General features: G+C 33.6%; 1 protein-coding gene across 2 annotated transcripts in view; it reads right to left on the reverse strand.

Annotated features, from left to right (window-relative positions):
- Positions 1–12534, reverse strand: part of LOC145318063 (uncharacterized) — a 57521-nt gene that overhangs the window by 15281 nt on the left and 29706 nt on the right. The window contains exons 7-9 of one of the 2 annotated variants that reach the window (XM_080159394.1): positions 7579–7794; positions 5950–6049; positions 2649–4274 (exon numbers count right to left, since the gene is read on the reverse strand). In XM_080159394.1, coding sequence (XP_080015520.1) covers positions 2649–4274; positions 5950–6049; positions 7579–7794 — 1942 coding nt within the window. The remainder of the gene's footprint in view (positions 1–2648; positions 4275–5949; positions 6050–7578; positions 7795–12534) is intronic. The other variant, XM_080159395.1, reaches the window with a different exon arrangement.

Below are 12534 nucleotides of genomic sequence, written 5' to 3' on the forward strand. Positions count from 1 at the left end.
AAATTCTAACATATTTCTGATCAACATAGCAATAAAACGTCTTTTGCAAAATCTTTATCATCAAAAATAAATAGCACTTACTAAAGACTTTTTTTCATTTAAACCTATACTTTTCACATTAATTAACTTTAAAGATTGATTTTTTTAAAAGAAAGATTGCGTGATTTTTTTATTCATAATTAATTGCCTAATTTTGAGATTCAGATAAAAAACTTTACTACTTTATATTAATGGATAATCCTCTAGCAGCGGCTACGCCTCTAGAGGCATATGAGGCCCTTGGGTTGGGGGGGAAGTCGAACCCCCCTTACAATTACAGTTTTTTTAATGAATAAGTCAAAAACATTTATTTTGGAGAGTTGATTCTCTTGGGATAGTGATGGTACCCTTCCCCAAAATAGTTATAAACCTTACCAGGACATATGAAAAGCTACCATGTAAAGGAGAACCATAGTTCACAAAGACTTACATAGAACCTGTTACTTTATTATAAAGATACATATATACACAGAAACTCTACAATCAGAGTATGTCTGTTTGTTCACCCGTCTGTATAAATAGCGGCTACACCCTTAGAGGCCTTTAGGGGCACTTAAGAGGTGAAGAAGGGGTTGAATTCAACAACTATATTTTTATTTTAGGCTTAAAAAGAAAAATTTTTTTTTGTGTGTTGTGGTCCTTTTTTAAGGGGCGATTTCTCTTCTCTTTCTCAAAAAAAGTTATAAACCTTCCAAGGACCAATGAGAAGCTACATAGTAAAGTAAAAAAAGAACCATATCAGTTCTTAAGCATCAGAAAGATGGACAAACAGACAGCAATCTATTGTGTATCATAAATAGTGCTTTAAAGCAGGGAGAGAAATATCATCTGGAAAAAAAAAATTTCCTATCGTTTAAAAGTTATATCCCTGTATAAAAAAGATAGGATGTCCGTGTGTTTTTTCTGTCTGTGCCTAAAGTTCTTTTAGACTGATATAGGATCAACATATTAAGGAGTAGTTTAGTGTCTATTAATCCTTATATAAAAGTAACAGTTTCTGTGTCTGTCTGTTTGTGTGTGTGTGTGTGTGTGAGGGTGTCTGTCGGTACCGAAGATTCTTTGTAACCGCTTAACTGATATAGTTCTTCTTGGTTCAAGTTTTTCATGGTCCTGAGAAGTTTTGAGTTTAGAAAAAATTAGTTCCTACCCAACATTTAAAAAAAACTTTTTCTTTTACATACTAAAACTGAAAGTAGGGGAGGGGTCAACTTCCCCCCACTTATCAAGGGCTCCTAGATGCCTCTAGGGGCAAAACCGCTAGTGATAAAATAATTTTTATCTTGAATTATGATTAAATTGTTCTTTTTCCATTTAATAAAATATAATTGTAATTATCAACCTCAAAGAATATCCAGAATTAGGTAATTGGATTTAACAAGGGAAAAAGACAACATCCATAATTAGTGAAGCTCTTAAGTTTAAAAGAATACAAATAAAGAAAATAGCAAGTGTAACATACAGATACAAAAATATATTAATCAGAGCAAGATGGGACAATGGGCTGTTTATTAGACTAGTCCCCATAGTCTAATATATTGCGATTTTTGTTTGGTTGGATTATTAAATTAAGTGCCCAACATTTCAACCATTAACTAAAACATACAGAAGGGTTATCCATGTATCATATTTGGGAATGTAAATCAATTTAGCGGTCATTGTCTTATCCCTTTAGATCCCTGAATAGTAATTAACAATGATCAATGGTTCTTTTTTTTCTATGTAGCTTCTCATTGGTTCTTGGAAGGTTTATAACTTATTTTGGGAGGGTACCTCCACCATCCTAGGAGAAATCAACCCCTAAAAAAGGACCCCATTTCACACACAAAAAATAACTTTTTCTTTTTAAGTCTAAAATAAAAATATAGTTGTAGAATTCAACCACTTCTTCCCCTCTCAAGTGCCCCTAAAGGCCTCTAGGGGCGTAGCCGCTAGTACCAAATAAATATATTCTGTAATGTTTTTATACAGACAGATGAACAAACAGACATACTCTGATTGTAGAGTTTCTGTGTATATATGTATCTTTATAATAAAGTAACACGTTCTATGTGAGTCTTGTTTGTTTTTTATTAAAATTTTTTGTCTCCACCTGGAATCATCAAGGATTTATGTATATTTTCACCCTACATAGGTCCCAGGGATCGGCACTTACTTTTGTCTTGATTCAATTGTAGCCCACAGTGAACGGCGTTGCTACAAAAGATCTAACCCTACAAACTACTTAATCTTACAAAAGGTCTTATGTCATGAAGACCTAACCCTACAAAAGACATAATCCTACAAAATTGAAATACATTATACAACATACATAGGTGGGTTACGTTATATGACTAGAGGGCCGAGCGCTCTCGGCTAAGCAGGTCATTGTGCTGAGCACCGCGGCTTTGTAGGTATAAAAGGATAATTTACTCGGCTCCTGGCCTACCTAACCCCAGCATCTGGCCCCCGCTATGTATGTTTGTACAATGCATATTAATTTTAGGTCACTTTAATTTAGATGTTTCGTAGCATTAGACTTTTTGTAATTTAGACATTTTATAGCATTAGACTTTTTGTAAATTAGACCTCATGTAATTAGATCTTTTGTAGCAACTCCATACCGAACTTACCTTGAATACTAAGAAGATTTAATGATGGAGAGTTGTTACAAGATCTTGGAATATCCTTTCCTGGCTTTCTCCATGGAGCTGAATATGACACATTACAATTTTTATCTTCTTCATTCGTTTTAATAGGATCGAAATTCGTTTCATTTGTATCATCTTTATTCATCAAGTCTGAACTATTGTCACTTTTTTTTACAAAGGAAATTAAAACTGGTTCAGGTGATTTAGACTTGGATTTAAACCAACTACTGCTTTTATTACCAAAAGTTTTACTTATATTTCTGATTTGGGATTTGTTTTCTTTATTTTCCTTGTTGGTTTGTAGGTAATTAGATGATCTATTTTTTACTAATCCCGTTTTAACATCTTTCCAACCTAATCCAAATTCAGATCTTGAAGAAATTAAGTTTGCATTTGTGTCTGATATAGAAGATTCAACTTTATTTTCAATTTTTTTGGATATGTGTTTGTTCTCAGTCAACTCTTTGTTTGGCAAACGGCTTGCTTTTGTATTGTTTTCATATTGTAAAGTATCTAAGGGTAAGGTTAGATCAGTTTCATTTAATGAATTTGGCAAATCATAACTTTTTAAACTATATAAATTTGTTGACTGTGTTGGTGGAGATTTGACTTGTGGAGGTGGTGACTGTGTTGGTGGGGATGGAACTTGTGGAGTTGGTGACTGTGTTGGTGGGGATGGAACTTGTGGAGGTGTTGACTGTGTTGGTGGGGATGGAACTTGTGGAGGTGGTGACTGTGTTGGTGGGGATGGAACTTGTGGAGGTGGTGACTGTGTTGGAGGGGATGGAACTTGTGGAGGTGGTGACTGTGTTGGAGGGGATGGGACTTGTGGAGGTGGTGACTGTGTTGGTGGGGATGGAACTTGTGGAGGTGGTGACTGTGTTGGAGGGGATGGGACTTGTGGAGGTGGTGACTGTGTTGGTTGGGTTGGGATATCTACTAGAATGTCACTTCCTTCACAGTATATAGATTCACTTTTACACGGTTCATTTCCAATGTTTGATTTAATATTTCTTACATTTTGAACGTTATTATTTTCGGATAACATTTGCCAGTCGAATATGCGAGGTGAAGAAGTGGATATTGGTGAACTCATCCCTGATCTTTGCATGCACTCATTCTTCTGCCTGTTAAAACATTCTAGTTTAATATCGTTTTCTTTCTTTCTAATTTTATCTTTCTCTGTTATCATTTTTCTAAGTGTTTCAAGCTTTCCTAATTTTAGAATATCCTCCTGGTCTTTGAGTTTCTGCAATTCAAATTGGATGACCTTTTCTTGGGCGAGCTTCTTCTTCGCCTCTTCTTGTCTCAATCTCTTTAATTGAAGTTCTTTCTGTAATCGTAAGTCTTCTTTATCACGTTTTCTTTTCATCTCTGAGGCTAATTTCAATGTTTCTGCTTCACATTTTCTACGTTCATTTTCATATATTTTTCTTTTTTCGTCTTCTTCTTGTTTTTTTCTGAGTATAATAAGCTCGGCTTCCGCTTGTTCAGTAGTAAGTTTCTGTTTGAGAAAAACCTCTTCTTTGTCATCCTCAAGATGGTCCGTCAGAAGCATTTTCTTCAGAAACATTTGTCTTTCTACTGCTAGAATACTTGTAGGCGCATCTAAAAATATTTTACATTTATATTCATCTATTTAGAGGGCAAAATCAAAAGTAGCATTGTTTGTTTTTAAAGTATCCCATACATTTTTAAAAAACATTTTACATTTTACAAAACCGACTAAAATTTTTTGAAAAGTTAGAGGTCATTTTATATAACAAAATATGCATATTTTTAAATGTTATTTACATATCTGAAGAAAAAAGATGCATATTTTGTTAATAAGTTTCATCATATATGAATGATTTTGTCTTTTATAACCTATCCTCTCAGTTCAAAGATAAAGCCTATACTCACTGTTTTTGCAAATATGTCAAAACTTCCCCCCCCCCCCCTCTTACTTGCATAGGGAAATATTCATTGATTTCGTCCTGACAATGACTGATGGAAAAACCCATTTTTAACTAAATATTAATATCCGGTACTAGTCTATAGGCCCTCGACCTAAATATACCTCAACTGAAAAAAATCTGACAGAAGACAAAAGATTTAATTAATTGATTTAGTATTCTATACGCTAATGTAGAAATTGAATTTCAAAGATTATATAATAGTCCTTTAATAATCCCCCTAAGGTATGTAAAACATAATAACACGCTTGCTTTGTTTATATTTCCGATAATATCAGTTGATTTCAAAGAACTATTACAAAATCGGGACAGAATCATTACCCTGCGGAAAGAGTTACATATAGCTTTAATACAGTGTGTTGTTTTTATGAGAACTTATTTGAAAGCAATTTTACCCCACTCATAGATGTCAGAATTTAATGATTAATGGCTTATTTTCTAAGGTTTTTTATAACCATTAATAGAACATCAAAAAAATATTTCAGTTTTTATTAAAAAAAGTACAGTAAAATAAAAAATTCAAAACCTAGGTGCCAACATCTAAAAATGGTTTTAGAGCATTTTTCTTATGCTCAAATCTTCTACTCTTTGCAAGAATGGCTGCAAAACGCCTTAAAGTTGAGATACAGAGTTAAAAATTTATAAAGATACTTTTAGGGACATGTACTAGAACATATCAAAGTTTGAAGGCCATATCTCAACCAGGGAGGGAGAACTGGCCCCCCAAAAAAGACTATTGAAAATCCAATTTTTTTCTTTACTGTACTGTTTAAATAAGAACTGAAATATTTTTTTGATGATCTATAAATGGTTACAAAAAACGAAGAAAATAAGCCATTAATCATTAAATTCTAATAATTATAAGTGGGATAAAATTGCTTTCAAAAAAGTTCTCACTAAAAAAACACACTGTATATTATATTATAAAAAATACATTTTAAAAATGGAAATTAATCAGGGAGGGGATGGACATTGGGCTTTCTATTACACTAGTCCTCAAATTTTTATGATAACGTTTTCTTATTCGTGTTCTCATCGAGTCAACTACTTTAGTGACTTTTATTGAATTTTGATTAGTTGGTTCATGTCTGGAAGCCATTTAGTCAACATTCATTTACATTCTAAATTTAAATTAACATGAATTGAATACGCGTACATTTGCATTTTTTTCCATTTAGTATAACGTGAAATGTGACAATTTAAAAAAAGAAAGTTTATAGTTTTTAAAAATGCGGCCACGTGAGACATTCATATTGGCTGGATACATGCAGGATCATATTTAGAGCTCAAAAAGGCTAGGACACACAATATATTAAATAAATTGTTACCTACAACATCGCTATCTTCAGGTAGGGAATCATCTAGAAGAACAGGGATTGCTTTATATAATCCTTCCACAACATTGACTGGTGTCTTCCTGCCCTCATCCTAGGGTAAAATCCTTATAATAAAGTAAAAGGATGTTTATTTGTCTGTCTCTTTGTGTGTACCAAAGGATCTCGCTAACAGCTGAACCGATCGGGCTCTCCTTAACAGGGTAGCTTCTAATAGGTCCTGGGAAGGTTTAAAACTATTTTGGGGGAGGGTACAACCACCCTCCCAAGAGAAGTCAACAAAAAAATCTAATTTTCTAACGCAACATAGATAGGTATCGCAGAGACTTGAACAAAAAAAAGCATTTAAAGTGCCACTAGAGGCCTCTAGGGCGTAGCTGCTAGTAATAATTATAGTAGATCTAGATGGTCAAACTGGCCCTAAAATCCGTCAACCTTAAAAAGGAAATTATGGCAGACAAATGAATTTGCTTATTTTTTTAGTATTTCTATAAGATTTACATAAAATAGAAACACATTTGATAACCGATTACTTGGGCTTGTAAAGAAACTGTTTTAGTATCTTAGGTCAAAATAAGTCTGTTTTGTAAGCTTTTTGACAGATTTATGGCAAAATTTTGCAAAATGTTCAAAATACCCCCCTCCCCCCTAGACAAAGAGGAGATTACTGACGGAGCATTGAAGAGATCTCATTGGTTGAAATATTTTACAGATCTTGGTACATAGGGGTATTTTTTTATTTGTTTCGCATTATGAGTCAGTATAAATTGGCGCATATCTTAGAATGAAGCTTTTGCTGGGTAAATTAATTGATGTAATTCATTTCTTCCCACGTATAATGTGGAGCATATGACAAAACATATAATAAGTCAATTATGAAATTCTTTTAATAAAGCTAGCTTTCTAAAAATTATATCTTCGAATAAATTCGTCGCCCGTGTCTCGTATATTACAAAATATAAACAACAGTTCTGTCTGCAAAAATTCCCTTTTTATATTTGAAGAAAAATTGGGTCAGTTGGATCATCTAGATATACTATATCTATTCATTATACGAGAAAAGAAATTTACAAACATTATGATTTGCCAAAAAAAGCTTTATCCCAAGAAATACGACTATTTATAGCTGATCAATATGCTATCGCTATGAAAAATAATTTCTCTTTAATGACGAAATCTACCATTTTTAACCAATAATATAACCAGATTGATGATTTAGAGAATTTAAAATAGATTACACTTATTGGTAATTGTTATTTTTCGCATCGTATCATATACAGCTTTCCGGGGATTTTAAAATTAAAAATCTTAAGATTAAAACCAGTTTCGTTACCCCGAGTAACCCAAAGTCTATTTTTCCGTATCGCTTCGAAACCGAATTAATATCCGGTGGATAAGAATCGGTTCTCAGCCATACTGAAAAAATTATGTCTAGCATCGTATTATATAGAGTTCTCTACGAATATAAAAATGTACAATCATAAGATTAAAACCAGTTTTTTTAGCCCGTGCCTTCGGGATCTCGGGGCTAAAAAAAAGTTTTAATCTTATAATTGTACATTTATGTCCGCGGAAGCTATTTATAATGCAATGCGAGTAATAACTATTCTTGTATTGCTTTACCTTGGGCGTTCGTCTTCCACAAGTTTGGATTAATTCGTTTGGAGCACTATTACACAAGTATTCTGCTCCCCTCTCCAATCTTTTATCTTCAAAGATGTTTTCTATTATAGTAAGACTTTTATTTTCATTATTATGAATGGATAAATCTTCTGTAGAGTTACATTCAATATTTCTTTTTGTTTGAACTGGAACAGGCATGCTCATTAAAGCAGAAACCTAAAACATAAAAAAAGCTAGAAATCTAGAATCTTATTTTAACACTATCTGTTTTCACTTTTATTAACATTAATTTTATGGCCAATAAAGATCACAAATGCTGAGCTTTTAGAGAGCAGTGATGTGTAAGACATTAAACTGACAATAAAACAGAGAAAAAAAGTGGCTGGGGCACACTCTAAGGAAAGGACATGGTGATTTAACCAATCAAGCCTTGACATGGAATGCACAAGGAAAGAGAACACCAGGTAGACCAAAAACAACCTGGAGGGAACTCCTATGTGAACTGCAAGATGAGGAAACTTCATCTGTCAACGGGAACCTAGTAATAGTGTCTAACTTTTTATCTTTGTGACGTAACATAAATCCATCTCTTTTTTAGGGGTTTCCTTCTCCACCTCCCTTCTCATCCTTCGATTTTTGTTACGTCACAAAGATAAAAAGTTATACACTATTACTAGGTTCAGAAATAAATTGAAATGATAATGATGACGATGACGAAGCCGCACGGCTGACAGTAAGGCTTAGCTGGCGAAAATGGTCCACTTCCCCGCAGTGCCAGCGGGAACGCGAAAGCGGCAAAGTGGCCAGGAGGCCGAAGACTCAAGCCAAGATGGAATCCCGCAGGGGAGGAGCATCCGAGGCGCGTTTTTAGGCAGCAGAGGGGGGTGCTACTAGCCACAACACCTCTCTCTATAAAAATATGGTGGCGAAGGCCTGTCATGGGCCGCATTTCGGAAGGTGTAATGGACAGTAAAGATGTAAGACATATAGGATCAACCATCAAGATCAGACTAAGGACAATCCATCCAAATCCAGGACCTAGAAATAAGACGGATGTGGGGAAGGAAGAGAGAAGGAATAGGAGAAAGGAGAATTGAAGAGAAAAGAGACAAAGGAACAACAGTACAAAGATAAAAGAATTTAACATCACAACTTGGAATGTACAAAGAATGTCTCTGGGAACCATGAATAAAAGAAAAGCAAGACTACACTGTTAAAAATAATTTTTCTATTTAGTATCAATTGATACTCTGGAGAGTATTGGACCCGTAAGTACCCTACAACTATATAATTAATATATAACACTATGTAATACTATATAACACAATAATTATTACTATACAGAACCCATACATTTTTTTAGTATCGATTGATACGCTCTAGGGTACTATAGAATACGCTGTAGAAAAGTTTATAAAAATAGTAATATTTTATACGTTGTAGGGTATCGGAAAATACGCTGTAGAAATGTTTCTTGATTTAGTACTATTTCATACGCTGTAGCGTATCAGACAATACGCAAGAGAATGGTTTATTAAAATAGTAACTATTCATTCGTTCTAGGGTACGAATCTGTACTGTAAAGAATAATTGAAACAGGCACCATTTGTGCACACCTCTCATGGAAGTGTTTCAATGCTTGGTCGTTTTAGACAAAGATGAAATGTTACTATTTATGCTCAGATTTATAGTTTTGTTTTTTGTAATTATGACTGACCATAGTTTTTATTTTTAAGGATAATGTTTAGTCCTAAACATCTTTAAAGTAATTTTTTTACTAAATTTACATTTAAATTAATGTTTTATGGCTCTGCTTGGTATGTTTGTTGATATAACAAAATGTATATGTACATATAATAATCATATATTATAAACTGATCTTTCATACAAAGTAAAACAGTTTCATTCCCTACAAAGTATCAAAAATTATGATAGAGGGTAACAACAATTGCGAAGGAGGGCAATGAAAAATTACTTCTACCGTATTGAATTATATTCCCAAGAGCGTATTAGACAATACTATACAGACAAATACATTATTTAGTACTACGTGTTACTTCACAGAACATTACCTAATACTTAATAAAGCATTGAAAACTTCCTTGTATCGTAATGAGGTTTTTTTCTTACTACGTACGGATTGATACTATACATTAATGTGAAGAATATAGAGTATCATCTGATGCTAAAAAAAAAAATTATTTTTAACAGTGTAGAAGCTGGCAAAGCAAAGAAATAAAAATGGGATGCTATACTGTTGAGCGAAGTGAGGGCGGAGGGGGTCGTTTGGCTAGGGGAGGGAAACGATTTAACGGCGATCATTTTCTCGGAAAAGGCGGGGGTGCTACTGAGGGGGGAGCTGTTGGAGGGGTGGTGTGAGGGAGGACAGATGAAGAAGCTGAACAATAGATGTATTTCTGTCAAAACAAGAGGACTAGCCCTAACAGCAATCTACCTTCCAGTCTTCAGCGGAAACAATGAAAATGAGATAGAGATTGTGTTAGATACAGTGGCAGAACACAAGAGGTGGGCGGGGAAGGAAATATTTATAGGGGGAGGGGATTTCAACGCACATGTAGGGGAGGGGGATATTATAGAAGGCATCAAAGGCAAATTTGGGATGAGACAGTCAAATGAAAGAGGACTGGGACTGCTCAGATGGTGTCAAGAAAACAATTTAGCATACGTTAACAGCTAAACCCAGAACCACTTCATTATGCAATCTACATTTTCCTGGATATTTTGTCTACAGTAGTCCATAAGTGTACAGCTTTACAGTACATTGTTTCTATTTGTTAAAGCAACACGTATGATAAAAGAAAAAGGTTCTGTTTAAAGTAAAATGCTTATATTTCAATCAAAATCTATATTTTTATATTTTTTACCGATCCACTTCATTATGCAAATCAAAAGAAAATCAATGGGAAAACGTTTGTTTTGCCCTTTTCTCCACTTTTAAAAATTAATTCTGATAAAATAACAATATTTTAAGGGATTTATGCATTAATTATAATGAAAAACAGTTTAAGGTAGATTTTAATGATTTTTCTAAATAAGAAATAATTGAAAAAAAGAAATTCTATCCCTATCACTTTAGAGGACAGCTGCCAACCCCCAGTCTTATGGATGAAGCTAAATACATGTTAAAAATAAAAATTACCCTGAAAAGTATACAAAAATGTTTTTTGATGTGTTAAAAAAATCCATTTTAAAATCTTGATTTTGAGGATGATGGCCTTTAAGATGCTCTTACTGGTGGTGATGGTGAGCTAAATGTTATCAAAGTGCATGCCCTTGAAGAAAACTTATATATTGAACTATGGTCCAATTTTTGTAGTCATAGCAGCCTCCAGCCAAGCAATATTAAAAACAAAAAAAATTGCAATTTTAATTACTAAAATTCATAAAGTAAATAATGTAGTTTTTAGATAATGGTTATATTTCATGTCGAGAGGCTCTACTGGAGGCTGCTATGACTACAAAAAATGGACCATAGGTTAATAGACAAGTTGTTGTCATGGTCATGTACTTAGATGACATTTAGCTCACTTTCACCACCAGTAAGAGCATCTTAAAGGCCATCAACCTCAAAATCAAGATTTTAAAATGGATTTTTTAACACATCAAAAAACATTTTTGTATACTTTTCAGGGTAATTTTTATCTTTAACATGTATTTAGCTTCATCCATAAGACTGTGGGTCACAGCTGTCCTCTAAAGTGATAGGGATAGAATTTCTTTTTTTCAATTATTTCTTATTTAGAAAAATCATTAAAATCTACCTTAAACTGTTTTTCATTATAATTAATGCATAAATCCCTTAAAAAATTGTTATTATATCAGAATCATTTTTTAAAAGTGGAGAAAAGTGCAAAACAAACGTTTTCCCATTGATTTTCTTTTGATTTGCATAATGAAGTGGATCGGTAAAAAATACAAAAATATAGATTTTTAATGAAATATAAGCATTTTACTTTAAAAAGAATCTTTTTCTTTTATCATACGTGTTGCTTTAACAAATAAAAACAATGTACTGTAAAGCTGTACAATTATGGACTACTGTAGACAAAATATCCAGGAAAATGTAGATTGCATAATGAAGTGGTTCTGGGTTTATTTTAATCACAAGAAGAGGGGAACTTGGTTCAACAGGATGTTGGGGAGGTGGTATGAACTGGATGGGTTTCTGATGAGGGGGGAGGAGAGGCACCGATATGCCAAAAAATTAACGACAATAGGAGAGTTTACAATTTTTGATCACAAACCAAAGAAACTAGTCATTTCAATCAAAAAATGGCATTTGCCAACCAAAGAAAACAAAAGGATACCAAAGATTAAATGGGAGAAATTAAGAGAAGCAGAAATTGTTCAACAGTATAGAAATAAAATAGAAGAGCTAACAGAAGACCTAGCTGAAAATGAAGGAGAAGATGAAGAAACAAAGTATGGTGAATTGATAAAGATAGTAACAACAGCAGCAAGAGAAGTGTGTGGCACAGATGAAAGAAGAGTTGAAAATCCATGGCTGATTGGCAAAGATGATTTAATCCAAAGATTGAAAAGTAGAATAGCTGGCGCAGTAACAAGGAGAAACGAAATCAGTTAAAGAGAGAGGAGAGAAGGTCAAGATCTTGAAAGAGAAATGAATGAAGCAAGAGAACAACTCAAAGAAGCCAGGAGTGACATGAAAAGACATCTTAGAGGATGGGAAAGAGAATGGTGGGATGAGAAAATTAATCTATGTCAAGAAGCAGAAGGAAGAGGAGATCATGGACAAATGTATAGAACATTAAAAGAACTAGGAAGGAGAGGATACAAAGGAGCGACAGATAGAACAACTATAACGAAGGAGGAATTTAGAGACCACTTTAAAGCAGTCTCTGAAAACAGATTTGAAAACACACCACACGAGATAGAAGAAGCAGTGAATGAATGTGAAGATTTAAGAGAAGATGA

This window comes from Acartia tonsa, chromosome 4 (genome assembly GCF_053477335.1).
Source record: "Acartia tonsa isolate MP-2025a chromosome 4, ASM5347733v1, whole genome shotgun sequence".
Classification (NCBI taxonomy): Eukaryota; Metazoa; Arthropoda; class Copepoda; order Calanoida; family Acartiidae; genus Acartia; species Acartia tonsa.